This window comes from Microcaecilia unicolor, chromosome 10 (assembly GCF_901765095.1).
Source record: "Microcaecilia unicolor chromosome 10, aMicUni1.1, whole genome shotgun sequence".
NCBI lineage: Eukaryota > Metazoa > Chordata > Amphibia > Gymnophiona > Siphonopidae > Microcaecilia > Microcaecilia unicolor.
Window position 1 is genome coordinate 85484390 of NC_044040.1, and position 18920 is coordinate 85503309.

Below are 18920 nucleotides of genomic sequence, written 5' to 3' on the forward strand. Positions count from 1 at the left end.
TTCTTCCCTTGGTTCATTAATCTCATCCCATGGCTTTTTCTACCATCTCTATGCTGATGACTCCCAAATCTACCTTTCTACCCCTGATATCTCACCTTGCATCCAAACCAAAGTTTCAGCGTGCTTGTCTGACATTGCTGTCTGAATGTCCAAAACGCCACTTGAAATTAAACATGACCAAAACCGAGCTTCTCATTTTTCCCCCCAAACCCACCTCCCCACCCCCCCCACTTTCTATTTCTGTTGATGGCTCTCTCATTCTCCCTGTCTCCTCAGTTCGAAACCTTGGGGTCATCTTTGACTCTTCTCTCTCCTTCTCTGCTCATATCCAGCAGATCGCCAAGACCTGTCGTTTCTTTCTTTACAACATCCGTAAAATCCGCCCCTTTCTTTCCGAGCATTCTACCAAAACCCTCTTCCACACCCTTGTCACCTCTCGTTTAGACTACTGCAATCTGCTTCTTGCTGGCCTCCCACTTAGTCACCTCTCCCCTCTCCAATCGGTTCAAAACTCTGCTGCCCGTCTCGTCTTCCGCCAAAGTCGCTTTACTCATACTACCCCTCTCCTCAAGTCGCTTCACTGGCTCCCTATCCGTTTTCGCATCCTGTTCAAACTTCTTCTACTAACCTATAAATGTACTCACTCTGCTGCTCCCCAGTATCTCTCCACACCCCTTCCCGTGCACTCCACTCCATGGATAAATCCTTCTTATCTGTTCCCTTCTCCACTACTTACAACTCCAGACTTTGCGCCTTCTGTCTCGCTGCACCCTACGCCTGAGCCCCTATGTCTTGCCCCATCCTTGGCCACCTTTAAATCTAGACTGAAAGCCCACCTCTTTAACATTGCTTTTGACTCGTAACCACTCGCCTCCACCTACTCTCCTCCTTCCTGTACACATTAATTGATTTGATTACTTTATTTTTTGTCTATTAGATTGTAAGCTCTTTGAGCAGGGACTGTCTTTCTTCTATGTTTGTGCAGCGCTGCGTACACCTTGTAGCGCTATAGAAATGCTAAATAGTAGTAGTAGTAGTAATGTACTGGAGGCTGGGCATATGCAAATTTGTCTCATGCATATTTACTGAGAACTTGCCAGGGCCCCGCCCCCCCCCCCCCCCAAGGACAGGTTTGGGAAGCCCTCTTAAACACCACCATGCCTCTAATAAAATTAGTTTTCTGTATTTTACATGCATATGTGAAAAGATTTATAAACTGAAATTAATGTAATTAAATTCCATCCCATATGACATCATGTAATGATCACAAAGGCAAAACAATGTTGCCACTTACCTCCTCTTCTATAGCAAACAATTTGACAATATTCTTGTGATTTAATTTCTTTAGCACTTCAAATTCTCTGATCTGAACATCTGCTGGACGAAGAAAGCTCAAGGTGTTGAACACTTTGACAGCATACAAGTCCCCTGTTTTCTAAAGGAGAGAAAGGAACAAATTAATCTGAAGAGAGAACAATTTGTATTACTGAAAAATATTTATTCAGAAAGATCTGATGGATCACCATAAATGGTGGAAGACCTGATTGTTTACAAGATGTTTATAGACTGGTCTTTTAAAACTGAAGGCATTACTTTTAAAATAGTTATTTTTTATTTCAATGTAGTTTCATCTTTTGTGTTGTGAGGTGTGTGTTTGTATTAGATATATATATTTACTGTAAACCATCTAGAATGTCAGATGGATAATATATAAATGTAATAAATGAAATGAAAAATGTATTAACAGAAACTGTGATAACAAATCATTTATATTTTTAAAACTCATATTTAAAATCTTGCTAATAAAAGAATGGCTTATCAGCCTGCTTTAAAATGTTAACTCTTAACAAGTCTAATATAGAAATGAATTTTACAAGTTATATGCAGATTAACCCTTTCTAGTGGCATAGGGCAGAATACCTGGAATGGGACTGCACACCATCATAATGTTTCAGAAGACAGCTATGAAATGGATGAATGATTCCAATACATACAACAACGCTCAGGTCTAGCTTTGTATCTGTTGAACCAACAAGTGGCATTCAAGAACTAACAACTTATACTTCAGAAATACTTCAAAGGAAGGCAGTAGCCAACCAACAATAAAGAGACCTTAAAAGGAAGATGCACTGATCAAGATAAAGCTTTGAGGGGGACCTTTACAAAGGCGCGGCAGCATTTTTAGCGCACGCTAAACGCTAGAGACGCACATAGGAATATATTGGCATGTCCATCATTTAGCGCACGCTTATTTTTAGTGCACACTAAAAACAGTAGCTCACCTTTGTAAAGGACCCCTTAGCTTTCCCCTCTTCCTCAGCAACTTTGTATTCCAATTCAAAAAGGTGGGGTTACATGAGGAACTGGTGATATGGAAAGAAGTGTTCTAACGTCCATAGTTCCTAAGCTAGTGCTCAGATGGAATTGACACTCAAAGGCAAAAGGGCAAACTGGCCAGTCCTTGTTAATCCAGCATGCATCAAGCAAAGCTTTTAAGGTCCCAGAAGGACAGAGAGAAGACAGGAGAGCCATAATATAATTCATCATAAACCAGTTGTAATTCTACAGTTTTAACTTCTTTTCATATCATCAGATGAATCTGTCCCCTGTGGTGGGAAGGCCCAATTCCATACATTTAAAATACATTCCTATTGATACTCAAAGCAATTTAAGTGGGCAGAAGCACATGCATAACTTTCGGGTCCCAGCTTACAGAGTACAGTGTCCTCCACTCGCTTCCTCCCACCCTAAAAAGCTCTGATTGCCCCTCCTAACCTCAGCAGTCTCTCCAGTCTGCCCTCCCTCCGTTGGTAGAGTCTGTAATCTACCGTCCCCTCCAAAATACAACCTCCGCCCCCACCTTCTGAAAACAGTTTTTTCATGAGTAAACACTTATTTAGCCACAAAATGTCTTCTGAATATTGTTCCCTAAACATCAGAATGATAGGGTGGCACATTAGCTACACATCTAGGAAGATCATTATTATTAATCCATTTATAATCCACCTAAACACTAAGCAGATTACAATAAAACATACATTAAAAAATACAAAACCACATATAAAACACAAACATCAAAACAAATAAATACTGCATATAATCTTACGGGTTTAATTTCCAGTTAATCAGGAGTCTCAGAGTTAAATATAAATTGATGATTTTCAGTGTTTCATTGGGTTGCTTTTCAGTTATTCTAAATTAACATTTTAAAAACACCATCAGAAGCCCGATAGTCCAAAATATGCCATATAATCTCAACTAGTACACCCCCCCCCACCCTATACCCCTTAAGAGAAACTCCCTACTGCCCCCCACAACTGCAATATTCCACATCCCCATGAAACCAGCAGCACAACCCTAGGATATAATCCTCTCCTATTTAGCACAGCTAGCAGTCTATGCTCCTCCACTACCACCAATACTCATCCAGCATAGCCTTCTACAATCCCCGAGTCTGCTCCTGCCACTGCCGGCACTACACAACACTGCTAAACCAGGTCAAAAAAAGAGCATTCACGGCTCACCATTCTTTTTTATTTTTTTGTAGCCGAGACCCAACTGCTGATCTGAAGACAAGGAATACCACAGTGTTCTGCAGTTCAAAACAGCAGTCTCGTCTCAACTGCAGGGGAGCAGTAGCAGTGGTTCAAGGAACCACCACCTCTTCTCTATCAGCATGAATCAACAGGTGGACTATTGGTGCCCCTCTTCAGCCCCAAAGCCAACTGAAGGGTGAGGACCTACAGAATTTATTTTTTCTTGTTGTATAGACATCATCTTCACGTGCCCACTTATAGAGATAGTCACCACGAACATACCAGACACGGTATATTTTCAGTCCAGGGTCCTGACCTCTGGAACTCATTACCTGTTCATCTGTGACAGGTTCTACTATTGCTACATTTAAATCAGAGCTTAAAACTTTCCTCTTGCAAGACACTTTTCCCTCTGCTACATGATCACTACACTAAATTCTTCATTATTCAGTGGAACCATCGTGTGTCTGAAACCAGGTGCAGAATACCTTCTTGTTTTTACCCTCCTCCCTCTTTTCTATTGAAAATTGGAGTTCTCCCCTTCCTCTCTACTGTCTGTTGTCTAGTTCATTTATCTAATCCTTTCCTGATTTTAGAATGTACGTCACCTAGACGGTTTTCACGTTAGGCGGGATAGTAAATTTTAATAAACTTGAAAAGTGGAAGAGAAGAAAGGACAGAGGACAGAAGGAGGGAAGGAAAGGTCAGAGAAAATGAAGGGATGCAAGGCAGCTGGGAAGGCATGGGACAATAGCAGGAGGAAGGACAACAGAAGGTAAGGGAATGGGGTATCTAGGAATCTCCAAGTTTAACCATAAGCGCGTTGAAAAAAAGCCATCTCTCAAGCTTCTTTTTGTATTTAATGTAGACTGGTTCCAGTTTTATGTCAAGAGGAATAGAATTCCAAATCTGTGGGCCAAGGTAAAAAAAAAAGGTAGAATCACAGGAAGTCTCAAGGCAAAGCCTTGGGGCTAGGGGGAGAACCTGTTGAGTGTTGAGTAAACACAGTTCATGGGGTGGAACATAACGAATGAACAAATTTGCAAGATAATCTGATGCACCAGGAGCCAGTCCTTTGTAAACTAGCATAAGAATCTTGAATTTGAGCTGAGTTGCAATTGGTATCTAATGTTCAGAAATGAAGAGCAGAATTATGTGATTAAAATGATGTGTTGTGCAGAAATTTAATGACTGAGGACTGGACCAGATGAAAACATTTTAAATGAAGACCGAGAGAGAGATTACAATGGAAAAATTAGGACTTACCTGATAATTTTCTTTCCTTTAGCCGCAGCAGATGAATCCAGGAACTAGTGGGTAATATCCGCCTACCGGCAGGTGGAGATACAAAACACTGAAAGAAGGTAGTGATTCTGGACATCCTCTTCTATATATGTCAAATCCCAAAGCAGAGAGAAGAAGAAACACAAACCGAACTTTCCTCACAGCCAAAAATTGCTCCCCCAACCAAGCGACGAGCATCAACAAAGGAGAGAAAATATCAACCTCCTCCTATCATCTTTTTTTTTTTTTACCGTATTTGACAGGAACACTGGAAATCCAACCAAGGAGAACAGAGAGGGATCCTGGATTCATCTGTTGCAACTAAAGGAAAGAAAGTTATCAGGTAAATCCTAATTTTTCTTTCCTTAGCCTCAGCAGCAGATGAATCCAGGAACTGGTGGAACGCACCCAAGCACTCCCTAAACTGGGTGGGAAGATGTCACTCCTCGAGAGGACCGTCACCCCAAATTGCACATCATTTCGTGCTGCTACATCAAGCCTATAATGCTGCACAAATGAGAGACAGAACACCCAAGTAGCCACCGGACAAATCTCCTGAACAGAAAATATGCTCGTGTGGAATGCGCCTTTAACGCCTCGGTGGAGACCTACAGGTCACCATGTAAGCCGAATTAATCAACTCCTTAAGCCAGCGAGTTATCGTGGCTTTAGACACCAGAAAGCCTTGACACGGCCCCAAAAACAGGATGAAGAGATGATCATTGCACCAGAACTCATTCAACATCTGCAAATACTGTAGCAGAACCCTACGGACATCCAACAGGCGCAGCTGCCGGAAAGAATCCATAAAGTCCTCCTTCCAAAAGGAAGGCAGGAAAAGCAGCCGATTTAGGTGAAAAGCCGAAACCTTAGACAGGAATGAAGGAACCGTCCTGACTGTAACCCCGGATTCTAAAAATTGTAAAAATGGATCCCGACAGGAAAGCGCCTGAAGCTCCAACACCCTACATGCCGAAGCCATGGCCATCAAAAAAAACCACCTTTGATGTAAGATCCTTCTCTGAGGCCCATCAAAGCAGCTCAAAGGGTGCCATCTGCATAGCCCTCAGAGCTACACCCACATTCAAAGAAGGGCACGGACTATGCAATGGAGGACGAAGATGTAAGGCCCCCCCGCAAAAAATGGATCGCATCCAGATATGCTGCCATAGAAAACCCAGCCACATGTCCTTGGAAACATGCCAACTCTGCTACCTGAACCCAAAGGGAATTGTAGGCTAGGCCTTTCTGCAAGCTGTCCTGCAAAAAGGCCAACATCTGTGAAACAGAGACCTGCAATGCCGACCAAACATGAGCAGCACACCAAGACTCAAAGGTACGCCAAATCCAGGCATAGGCCACAGTACTGAACCGTTTCTGGGCTCGCAGCAAAGTAACAATGATCTCATCAGAGTACCCCTTCTTCCTCAACCTCGACCTTTCAAGAGTCAAGCTGTAAAACCAAAGCGACAGGGATCTTCCACAGTCACTGGACCCTGGTGCAGGAGGCCTGGCAACAAAGGGAGCCAAAACGGAGCCTCCACCAGTAACCGCATGAGATCCGCATACCAAGGCCAAAGGAGCCAATCCAGAGCCACCAGAATAACCAATCCCTGGTGAAGTCGAATCCAGTGAAGAACCCGCCCTATAAAGAGCCACGGCGGAAACACATACATGAGTGTTGACAACGGCCACGGTTGAGACAGGGTATCCAACCCTGCTGAAGAAGTGTTGCACCTTGACGTCTGTCCTGGATGCCATGAGGTCGATCCCCTGAGTCCTCCACTTGCAACAAATCTGCCGAAATGCCTCCAACACCAGCTCCCACTCCGTCGAATCAAGGTGATGCCAGCTGAGAAAATCGGCCTGCACATTGCTTTGCTCAGCAATGTGGGCCACTGATAAGAGAAGCAGGTGACGCTCCGCCCAACTCAGAATGCTGGCCACCGCTCTGCTCTGAGTGCCCCCCTGGCAGTTGATGTAGGCCACAGCCGTTGTATTGTCGGAGAGAACTCGGACCACTCGTCCCTCCATGGTCTTCTGGAATGCTAGGAAGGCTTGGAGAACGGCCCTTAGTTCCAGTCGACTGATGGACCACCCCGCCTCCATAGCTATCCACTGACCCTGAGCATAGTGGTTGAGGCAATGAGCCCCCCCCCCCATCCCAAAAGGCTGGTATCCATGATCACCAGAAGCCATTGGTGGGCTGCCAGTGGCATACCCTGCCGCAGGTTGTCGTGGGAGAGCCACCAAACCCATGCTGCGTCTTGCTGCAGGAACCAAAGGCAGTCGCCGCTGATACTCCAGAGACATCGGAGACTAGCGATTCAGCAAGGCATGTTGGAGCATGCAACCTCGCCCACGGCACAACCTCCAGGGTGGCCACCATCAACCTGAGTACTTGCACATAATCCAAAGCCTGGGGCCGAGGCACGCCCGACTCTGCAGCTTGAGGCACCTGCTGTCAGGAAGAAAGACACAGCCTAAGGCCATGTCGAAGCAAACTCCCAAATATTTGAGAGACTGGGAGGGAGTTAGATGACTTTTGGAAATTTTGACTGCCCATCCAAGAGACTGCAGGACTTCGATTACCCGGTCTGTAACTAGCCGACTCTCCTGCTCTGAATCCGCCCAGATTAGCCAATCATATAGGTACACATAAACTCTGACCCCTTCTCTCCGCAAAAATGCGGCCACCACCACCATTACCTTGGAGAAAATGTGAGGTGCCATGGCCAGGCCAAACAGCAAGGTACAGGATTGAAAATGCCAGCCCAGAATTGAGAAGCGCAAAAATCGCTGATGAGGCCAAATTGGAATATGCAAATATGCCTCCTTGAGATCCAGTGATGTGAGGAACTCCCCCAGCAGAACTGCCGCTATGACGGATCATAACGTTTCCATGTGGAAATGCCGCACTCTCAGAGACTCCTTTATTTTGCGTAAGTTGAAAGTTCCTCCTTTCCGAGGAACCACGAAACAGATCAAGTACCGACCTGAATGAAACTCGGACTGCAAAATGGGCACCACAGCCCCCAATTGCAGCAGCAAACACAACACGTCTTTCATAGCCACCCGCTGTGGAACAGCGTGACTCCAAAAAGGCGCCCCCTACAGGTGCCGCAAACTCCAACCTGTACCTGTCTCTGATCAAATCCAGAGCCCATTGGTCTGAAGTAACTTTAGTCCACTCTTCATAGAAAAGGGACAATCAACCCCCTATGCTGGGAACGGAGGACTGGGACTGGCGCCCCATCATTATGCCAAATGTCCTTGGACTCCTTGTCTCTGGCTGGAGCCCACGGATCTCGTCAGTGCAAAAAGGAGGAACGCTGCTGAAATATGGAATGCTGAAAAAAGCCAGAGGCTCACCTCGGATGGTATCGGCGGGCTTCCCAAAACCAAGGCATCGCAGAGGAGCTCCTGGTCAAACAGTTGGGCTTGTCTTCAGGACGATGCTGGGATTTGGAATCTCCCAGATCCCTAATGATCTTTTCCAAGTCCTCCCCAAACAAGAGCTTCCCCTGAAAGGGCAATTTCACCAGACACTGCTTAAAGGTCATATCCGCCAACCAATGGCAAAGCCACAGCAAATGCCTAAGCTGTGAACGTCAACGACATCTGCTTGGCGGACACCCTTACCAAATCATAAAGGGCATCAGCCATATAAGCTAACCCCGACTCCATACGAAGAGCCAAGTCCGGCAGAGAGGCAGAATCATCCGGAGGCTGCTCGACCGCTTGTTGTAGCCAGGAGAGACACGCCCTGGCCACATATGAACTGCATATAGCAGCCTGTAGCGCAAGGGCTGAGACCTTGAAGGAGCACTTCAGAGAAGCCTCCAAATGGTGGTCCTGTATATCTTTCAGTGCCGCCACCCGCCTTCTACAGGGAGAGTGGTTGTCTTGGTAACCGCAGTTACCACAGCATCCACCTTCAGTAGCGCAAAAAGACCCAGATGAGTTTCCCCTACCGGGTAAAGGTGAGTCATAGCTCTAGCCACCTACAGGCTCCCATCCAGATCTGTCCACTGAGCTGTAATAAGTTCTTGTATGGCCTCGTGAACAGGAAAAACCTGAGCAGGCTTTCTAGTTCTAGCCATTTTGAGGTTAACCGAAGAGGCCGCCGCCACCTCCAGATCCTCAATATTCAGAGCCTGTAACATGTCAGTAACGAGGGAGGGGAACTCGTTGCAATGAAAAATGCAGACAGCCTTAGGGTCGTCCTGCTCCTCCTGCAGAACCTCCCCTTCCTCTAGGTCTTCCACCCTCGAAGGCCTAAAAGACTCCCCCGAGCCCCCAAAAAGCGACTGGGGAGGGCAATGAGGTCCTACAGAGCCAGCTTCGGACACCAAAGAAACCCTCCTGCACTTAAGGTCAGGAGTCTCCCCATCAGAGACAGAGACCGCCTGGGCTGAGGGGGCAGCAGGGACAAACTGTGAACATCCGGGAGGGCCCTCGTCATTAAAAAGCCCGGTGCATGAGTAAAAAAAACTCAGAGGAAAAGAAGTCCCCCCTGTCTGCCCCAAATCCTCTTGCATGAACCGTCCCTTGCCAGTAAAACTCCCTCAGGAATAGAACTAGCCTGCCTCCCTAGCTCCTCTGCTTGAGATGCCGAGAGCTCTGCGTCCCCCGACACTTAATGGCGCCTGCGCTGAGACGCGGAGCGTGGGAAAACTCAGTTGGCCGATGCCACCGAACCTACAGACCCCGAGCTCTCCAAGCAGTTTGCACTGCACACTGCCGTTGTGGTTCGCCTCTTGCTGCAGCGGGAGCAACACTTAACTGTTTCACTGGAGCTCAGGAAACGCTGCAGCGCATATAGACAGACAGACTCACCCCACTTCAGAGAGCAACACAGCCGCAGTCACTCCCAGGAGGAGCCCAAAACTGCGATCCAACGTCCCAACACCCGGTCTGGCAGAACTCGGGTTTTGCCTCCAGTGTCCAACAAAAAGGGCCACAGAGGAAGCCTCTTCTTTTTTTTTTTGTTCTGTGAGGAAAGCAATGGAGGCAATAGCACACTTTGGGACAACTGGGAGATGGGAAGAGATGGGGTAAGGCGGGGACCTGAATTCAAGTATGTCTTCAAAGTGGGCGCCTTCAGCCATACACCCCCTGCTCAACTGGCAAAGCCCAGGAGCCTCCCAAAGGGTAGAATCTAGGAGCTGGAAGAAATCCGTCCACCACCTGCTGGAGATAGAGATATACTGAAGAGGAAAGGAGCTGGATGTCCAGAGTCACTACCTTCTCTCAATGTTCTCTATCTCCACGCGGATATAACTCACCAGTTCCTGGATTCATTTGCTGCTAAGGCTAAAGAAAAAGAGAATTACAGTAATCTAGGTGAGAAAACACCAAAGAGATGATCAGACTACAGATTACTTTCTGTGATAAGAATGATTTGACTGAATGAGCAAATCAGATATGATGCAAAGAAGCAGGAGCAGACAACAGTATCAATCTGCAGTTTAAATGAAAGTTTAGCATCACTCAGAATACAGACACTCCGGGAGCAGAACAGGATGAGACCCAAAAAGGGGCAAGGAAGCAGTAGTACAATGGGCCTGGGAAAATGGATAGCTTCACATTTACTGGTATTAAGTAGTAACAGGTTGCTCTAACCAGGAGGACACTGCTTGGAGACATTTACCCAGGGGTGTGAGGACTGACAGAATTATAATGGGATCTATCTAGGGAGGGCTGACAGAGGAGACTATGGGTGTGTGGGGGGGGGATGAATTTCTAACAGAACATTATGAGAATATATACACCGGGGGGGGGGGTGGACAAGAGGTATTTCAGGAGCAGAGTGTGCTGGGGGAATGTGTGATAAAAGAGACATGGGATGGAAAGAGGGCTGAGAGAGGGCTATGGAGATGTGGGAGCCCATAGGAGAGATTTCAGAGGGGGATGGAGAAAGGACTTGGGGGGGGGGGGAATCTTGCCTAGGGGATGGATATAGAAAAAAAAAGCTGGGGCTGTCCACATTAGAAACAGCGAAACTGAAAACTGAACATCAAGCTTAGGGAAGGGCTGTATCTAGTTGTGAATGAGACTTCTGCTGTGTGTGTGTGTGGGGGGGGGGGGGGGCAGCCTGAGCTGGGAAAAAGCTTGTGGGGGGGATGTCAGTCCTGGGGCACAGAGGGACCAGGCTGTTATGCTGTGGGAATTCTACACAAAAACAAATTACAAATAAAGAATGAAGAATTTTAAACAATAAAATGTTGCACAGAATTCTCCCAGAAGTAAGTTACAGATCATGATTTTAGTATGTGCAACATGTATATTTTCAATGCAGATACAGTGAGAGAAAAAAAAGGAATTATATAATACCTCCAAATATATCTGCTTATGCTAATTCTTCATTTTGGAAAGTATTATTGCATTTAAAACAGTTCTTTCCTCAACACTTTTCTAAAACCACTGTCTGTAAAATGGGCGTGTGCTACACATATACACAGAAAAAAAAAAATGGGATTATGTCTACAAAGCTTCTCAAAATTATTTTCAAATGATGAATATGAATACATGTGAAACATTAATGACCTAGGGGAGCTGAAACCAGTAAGCCCAAAAAATATTACAAACACATGGAACATAAATTGCTAAAACTTTCTTTCTTTCTGAAGGTCAGGGGTGTATTCCTCAGTTCATAGCTGAACAAATCCTCCTAACTTCAGTAATGAGGGTCTCAAGCAGAAGGGCTTTAAATCTGAGCTTATATTTTATCTGGGAAGTGAGGAAGCCACAGAGCAAACATTACATGTTTTTTTCTCTAACAGACATAACATTTATAAGTAGGGTTGCACATTAATTATGATGAACTCATTATTTAGCCCCCTTCTGAAGCTTCCAAAGCAGTGTTACATCGCAAAGCATAATAACATGAACTTTCCTCACAGCGGATGAATGCCCCAAAACTGGAGCTATAAGTCAAAGGAAGGAATGGACTCATCCCTCCTGGAAGGAATGAACTCATCCTCCTATAACTGAACAGAAACCTGAAGACTGTTTTCCAACTTCTCCCAATGAGGGAACATATCTACAAGAAAAACTGAACATAAAGTAACATAAATCACATAATGAACTACTGAGGGAGGGCTCATGGATTCATCTGCTATGACTAAAGGAAAGAAAATTACCAAGGTAAGAACCTAATTTTCCATTCCTTGTCATCAAGCAGATGAATCCATTATGAGTGGAATGTATCAAAGCAATCGCTAGATAGGGTGGGAACAAGCCACACCACGCGCCAGCACTTGTGCTCCAAAATGCGCGTCTCTCCTGGCAGCCACATCCAGCCTGTAATGTCGGGCAAATGAGAGCTTAGAAGCCCAAGTAGCTGCACTACATATCTCTTGAAGAGAGAGTGCTCCAGTTTCAGCCCAAGAAGAGGAAATCGCTCTCTGAAATGTGCCTTAAAAGCTTCAGGCGGAGGCCGGCCAGATAGCAGATATGCTGAAAAGATAGCTTCTTTGAGCCAACGGGCTATAGTGGCCTTAGACACTGGAGGCCCTCTGCGCGAACCTGACAAAAGAACAAAAAGATGGTCAGAGGTCCTGAAGGCATTTGACATGTGCAGATATTGCAACAGAGCCCTTCACACATCCAGAAGGTGCAACTGCCCATAGGCTTCTGGAAACTCCTCTTTAGAAAAGGAGGGCAGGAAAATAGGTTGGTTTAGGTGAAACGCTGAAACCACCTTAGGCATGAAGGAAGGCACCGTACGTACCATTACTCCGGACTCTGAGAATTGCAGAAATGGGTCTCGACAGGACAGCGCCTGGAACTCAGATACCCTTCTCGCCGATGTCACGGCCACCAAAAAGACCATCTTTAAGGTCACACCCTTCTCCGAAGCTCGCCTAAGCGGCTTGAAGGGCGAACACTGAAGGGCCTTTAAAACTAACCCCAGGTTCCAGGCCGGACATGGAGCCCTCATGGGAGGACGGAGCCGAAGCACCCCTCTGAAACCGTGTCACATCCGGGCAAGCAGCCAGAGAGAGGCCAGAGACCTTCCCTCGAAAACATGCTAAGGCTGCCACTTGAACACACAGGGAATTATAGGCCAAGCCTTTTTTTAAACCATCCTGCAAAAAGTCAAGTATCGGCGAGACAGAAGCCCGCATGGGTGTGATCGCTTTAGAAGCACACCAAGCCTCAAATTGGCGCCAAACCCTGGCATAAGCCACAGAAGTGGAACGCTTGCAGGCCTGTAGGAAAGTGGAAATGACTTTACTGGAATATCCCTTGTCTCTCAATTTCGCCCTCTCAATAGCCATGCCGTAAGACCAAAGCAGCAGGCGTCCTCCATGGTCACCGGGCCCTGTGACAACAGGTTCGGTACCAGAGGTAACAGCAGGGGATCCTCTACCAGAATCCACCGGAGGTCCAGCAATAAAACAAATTCAGGGGAAAATGGCTCACCCTGGCCTCCCGGTTCCAGTCTGGGGGAAACAGCTCTTTTATTAGCCTCTACACGAGGCGCCCTTCCAGGCTCAAACCCCTCCGCCTCAGCGGGGATTGCGCTATGCTGTTCCAAAATGGCGCCCGCTGCCAGCTCCACGGAGCGGGAAGGAACATCACTTGCCATGCTCGGGCCGGCTCTTCCATCTGAAAAGCACGCCTTACAGAGCCCCGCTGCAGATTTGCGCTTGCCACAAACGGAACAGCGCTTTACTTTCTCAGCAGCCATCGCAGAAAGCGGCAGAAATTCAAAATGGTGGATTCGCAGCAAAATCGTCCCGAATGCGGGCCCTCCCCGGAGGAGATACCAAATGCTCTTACCTCACAAGACTGAGTCTCCGAGCTCCGGTCACGCTGCACAATCAGAAGAAAACCTCTTTGCTGGAATCGCAGCACCAAAGCGCGACGCAACTTTTTTTTTTTTACGCTGTGAGGAAAGTTTGAGGCAACAGCGAAAGAGGCAAATTTCCAACTCCGGAGGATCAGTAGCGTGGGAAAGGCAGGGAAAGGGCGAACCTATGTGCCTGCATCCACAGTGTGGGCAAAGACAGGGACAGGGCTTGCCTATTTGTCTACTTCCACATCGAAGGCCAGGTAAGGCAGGGAAAGGGCTAACTTATTTGCATTTAAAGTGGGCACCATCAGCCACAACACCCCTGCTACAACTGGCAAAAGCACAGGAGCCACCCCAGGCAGATTTTCTGAAGGAGCTTGAACAAGCAGCAACCACCCTGCTGGGGAGATAGAGAATACTGAAGAGGCAGATGGAGCTAGCTGGCCATGAGGCACTATGGTTTTTCAGTGCTCTCTATCTCCCCCTGCTGGCTGATGGACACAACCCACTCGTAATGGAAGCAGCTGCTCTCCTCTCCTCCTGCTCCACTGCTTGTGTTGAGTGTCAGGAGGCGGGGAGGAAATGAATGGGATAAACTGGGCGGTGCATGCAAGGGGGAGGGGAGAGCTCAGTCAGCAAAGGACAAGAGGAGATTAAAAAGCCAAGCTGAGGAGGGAATACCTACAAAAGGGGTGTGTGCGCCAAAGGTACAGGGAACAAGGAGAATAGGAGAGAAGGAGAACAAACCTAAGGTGCCACAGGTGAAGTACAGGGATACCATGGGGGGAGGAAAGAGACGTGGTTGTATGTATTCCTAAATGGAGAAAGGGCTGGGGAGGTATATGGACAACTAGGTCTTACCTGATAATTTTCTTTCCATTAATCCTTCCAACTATTCCAGACTACCTGTGGGGATAGTTGAGTCCATCAGTCAGCAGGTGGAGATAGAGAATTGGAAACTGAGCTGAAACATCTCTCTTGGCATCCCGTCCAGTTCCTCAGTATTTACGTAGACAAGCAGTAAGGAGAAACTCAAAATAAATTCAACAACCTTAAACAACCCACTAATCTAACACTAACCAGATGAGAAAACATGCATGGACCTCTCATTTCTGAACAACTTGTACAGAACAAGAGATATACAGGAAGCATCATGTAAGGTGACAGTCATTATTTGACCCACTACTACGCACAAACTAAACATGAGAAACCTCAAGCAGTCCTCTGGAATACTGTACAAGACTAATGGAAAGAAAATTATCAGGTATAATCCAATTTCTACTTCCATTACGTAGCTTTCCACTACTTCAGAACCGGTAGGAAATCTCGGGCCCTTGCTGATTTCTTACACTTTAAGTTCATGCTGACCTCCTTCCAATCTGCTCTTTTACGTGCCAAACAGGATTATTATATCCAACTGACCAACTCTCTTGGCTCTAATCCTCGACTTCTCTTCACCACATTGAACTCTCTCCTCAAGGTGCCCCCTCCCCCAACTCCCCCTTCATTATCTCCTCAGACTCTTGCTGAATTCTTTCACAACAAGGTTCAAAAGATAAACCTTGCTTTCTCTACCTCACCAGCTCTCCCTCCACTAGTCCGTTCCCCTCTCTCTCCTTCCCCTCATTCCCTTTCCTCCTTTCCTGAAGTTACTATTGAGGAAACTACACTTCTCCTTTCTTCCTCAAAATGTACCACCTGTTCCTCTGATCCCATTCCCACCCACCTTCTTAATGCCATCTCTCCTGCTCTTATTCCTTTTATCTGTCACATTCTCAACCTCTCACTTTCCACTGCGACTGTCCCTGCTGCCTTTAAACATGCTGTGGTCACACCTCTCCTTAAGAAGCCTTCACTTGACCCTACTTGTCCCTCTAATTACCGACCCATCTCCCTCCTTCCTTTTCTCTCCAAATTACTTGAGCGTGCTGTTCACCGCCGCTGCCTTGATTTTCTCTCCTCACATGCTATTCTTGACCCATTACAATCTGGTTTTCGCCCTCTCCACTCAACCGAAACTGCGCTTACTAAAGTCTCCAATGACCTATTACTGGCTAAATCCAGAGGTCAATATTCCATCCTCATTCTTCTTGATCTTTCCGCTGCTTTTGACACTGTCGATCACAGCATACTTCTCGATACCCTGTCCTCACTTGGATTCCAGGGCTCTGTCCTTTCCTGGTTCTCTTCCTACCTCTCCCTCCGCACCTTTAGTGTTCACTCTGGTGGATCCTCTTCTACTTCTATCCCTCTGCCTGTCGGCGTACCCCAGGGTTCTGTTCTTGGTCCCCTCCTCTTTTCTATCTACACTTCTTCCCTTGGTTCATTAATCTCATCCCATGGCTTTTCCTACCATCTCTATGCTGATGACTCCCAAATCTACCTTTCTACCCCTGATATCTCACCTTGCATCCAAACCAAAGTTTCAGCGTGCTTGTCTGACATTGCTGCCTGGATGTCTCAACGCCACCTGAAATTAAATATGACCAAAACTGAGCTTCTCATTTTCCCCCCCAAACCCACCTCCCCGCTCCCCCCGTTTTCTATTTCTGTTGATGGCTCTCTCATTCTCCCTGTCTCCTCAGCTCGAAACCTTGGGGTCATCTTTGACTCTTCTCTCTCCTTCTCTGCTCATATCCAGCAGACCACCAAAACCTGTCGTTCTTTCTTTACAACATCCGTAAAATCCGCCCCTTTCTTTCCGAGCACTCTACCAAAACCCTCATCCACACCCTTGTCACCTCTCGTTTAGACTACTGCAATCTGCTTCTTGCTGGCCTCCCACTTAGTCACCTCTCCCCTCTCCAGTCGGTTCAAAACTCTGCTGCCCGTCTCGTCTTCCGCCAGGGTCGCTTTACTCATACTACCCCTCTCCTCAAGACCCTTCACTGGCTCCCTATCCGTTTTCGCATCCTGTTCAAACTTCTTCTACTAACCTATAAATGTATTCACTCTGCTGCTCCCCAGTATCTCTCCACACTCGTCCTTCCCTACACCCCTTCCCGTGCACTCCACTCCATGGATAAATCCTTCTTATCTGTTCCCTTCTCCACTACTGCCAACTCCAGACATCGCGCCTTCTGTCTCGCTGCACCCTACGCCTGGAATAAACTTCCTGAGCCCCTACGTCTTGCCCCATCCTTGGCCACCTTTAAATCTAGACTGAAAGCCCACCTCTTTAACATTGCTTTCGACTCGTAACCACTTGTAACCACTCGCCTCCACCTACCCTCCTCTCTTCCTTCCCGTTCACATTAATTGATTTGATTTGCTTACTTTATTTATTTTTTGTCTATTAGATTGTAAGCTCTTTGAGCAGAGACTGTCTTTCTTCTATGTTTGTGCAGCGCTGCGTATGCCTTGTAGCGCTATAGAAATGCTAAATAGTAGTAGTAGTAGTAGGTAGGATGTTCAAAAGCAATCCCTAGGGTGAGTGGGATCCTGAAGCTGCTGCCCTGAGGACTGAAGCCCAAAACCTGGCTTCCGAGCGCACAGCAACGTCCACCCTTTACTGCTTGGCAAAGGTATGCAGTGTCAACCACGTTGCTTCCTTGCAAATATCCGCCAGAGACAATAAGGTAGTATCCCGCCCAAGATGTCGCTGTATGCCTTGTAGAATGAGCCAGCATGGCCAGGGCCGGCGGAACCCAGTAAGCGAGGTAAGCATGGCAGGTGGGTGCTATGGCAGGGGGGTGCTGACCTCTGGAGGGCGCAACGCTTACCGTCTTCCAGGCGGCTCACCTGCAGGCAACTGTCGGATCCCACCTGCCCGCCCTCAGCTCCCCGACAGCCCTCCTTTCATTCCTGTCGATCTGGAGAGTTTAAATCTTTTATTTTACCTGAAGTCGCAGTGGCGCCAATGGCAGTGAAGTAACAGTCTCGTCTCTAGCCTTCCCTTCCCTCTTAATGTCCTGCCTGCTTCTGATGTAATTTCCTCTTTCCACGAGGGCGGGACACGGAGAGGGAAGGGAAGGCTAGAGACGAGCCCGTTGTTTTTACTGAAGTCGGCACCGCTGCGACTTCAGGTAAAATAAAAGATTTAAACACCACAGAGCGGCAGGAACAAAAAGGGGGATGTTGGGGGAGAAGAGAGCAGGCAGGTGGGGCTGGGGTTAGAACCAGAACGCGAGGGCTGAAAAGGGGGGCAGTTGAGGCTGGGGCGAGTCACTGGACATGGATGGGGGGGATGGCAGGGGAGAGAGAAGAAATCACTGGACATGGAGGGGAGGGCAGGGCCCAGGGAGAGAGGAGAATTGCTTGATAGAGATGGAGGAGAGGGCAGGGGAGAAAGGAGAGTTCATGGACATGGATGGAAGGGAGGGCAGGAGAAATTCTGGACATGGATGGAGGAAGGAGATGCATATGGATGGAGGGGAGGGAAGAGAGAGGAAGGAGATGTATACTGATGGAGATGAGGGAAAAGAAAGAGGAGAAAACTGCACATGGATGGAGAAAATAGGCAGAAGCTGGATCCACTCTATACTTGCTGCAGTCAAGTCTGCGGAGGACCTAGCTTTTACTTCTGAATGTAAGGCAAAAAATGAAGAAGAAAGGAGGAAAGTAAAGAAATAAATGGAAAAGAAGCCCTGGAAATGAAGTTAAGAGAACAGATAGAGAGCAGCAGAATCAGATACCGGGACCAGAATGATCAGAAAAACAAAGTCACCAGACAACAAAGGTAGAAAAAAAAACCCATTTTATTTTCATTTTAGTGTTTGGAATATGTCCACTTTGAGAATTTACATCTGCTGTCTTATTTTGCAATGTATAGCAATGTGTTTCTTTCTGTTTTTCTGGTATTGTGCTGCATGCAAAGTCTAACTTCTTAGGATTTCAGGTTTATTTTTGCTATCTCTGTTCTGCATGTGTGACTGCAAGGCCAAGTGTCTGAATAGGGATCTGTTTGTTAGGTTCTGAGATTTTGATAACATATTGTTTCAGGTTTGGCAAGACTGTTCTCCTAATTCCTGGTCTGTATGCTAATTTGGTTTGTGTCATTTTGGGTATACTGGAGCTGTAACAGCTTACAGAAATTATTTATAATGAAAACAAAAAGACCCAAGTTACTTTTCTTCTCCTATACTGGTGTAATATTTTCAATGATGCCTGTTTATATGGCCGGTAAAAGGGGTGTGGCTACTGTGGGTGTGACTACTGTAGGGGCAGAGCCATAGTGATCCCGCCCCTGGATGAGTAGGAGCACTGACTAATAGGCTGCAGGAGAGCGCCAGAAACCCTAGCATCAGCCCTTAGCAGCCTGCTTCCCCACAAGCAAATAAGCTGATGTGGTAGTCTCC

At 46.9% G+C, this 18920-nt stretch overlaps 1 protein-coding gene across 2 annotated transcripts in view; it reads right to left on the minus strand.

Annotated features, from left to right (window-relative positions):
* LOC115479321 (serine/threonine-protein kinase TBK1) overlaps positions 1 to 18920 on the minus strand; it is a 157657-nt gene that overhangs the window by 101759 nt on the left and 36978 nt on the right. For both annotated transcript variants that reach the window (XM_030217196.1, XM_030217197.1), the window contains exon 3: positions 1295 to 1435. In XM_030217196.1, the coding sequence (XP_030073056.1) occupies positions 1295 to 1435 (141 nt within the window). The remainder of the gene's footprint in view (positions 1 to 1294; positions 1436 to 18920) is intronic.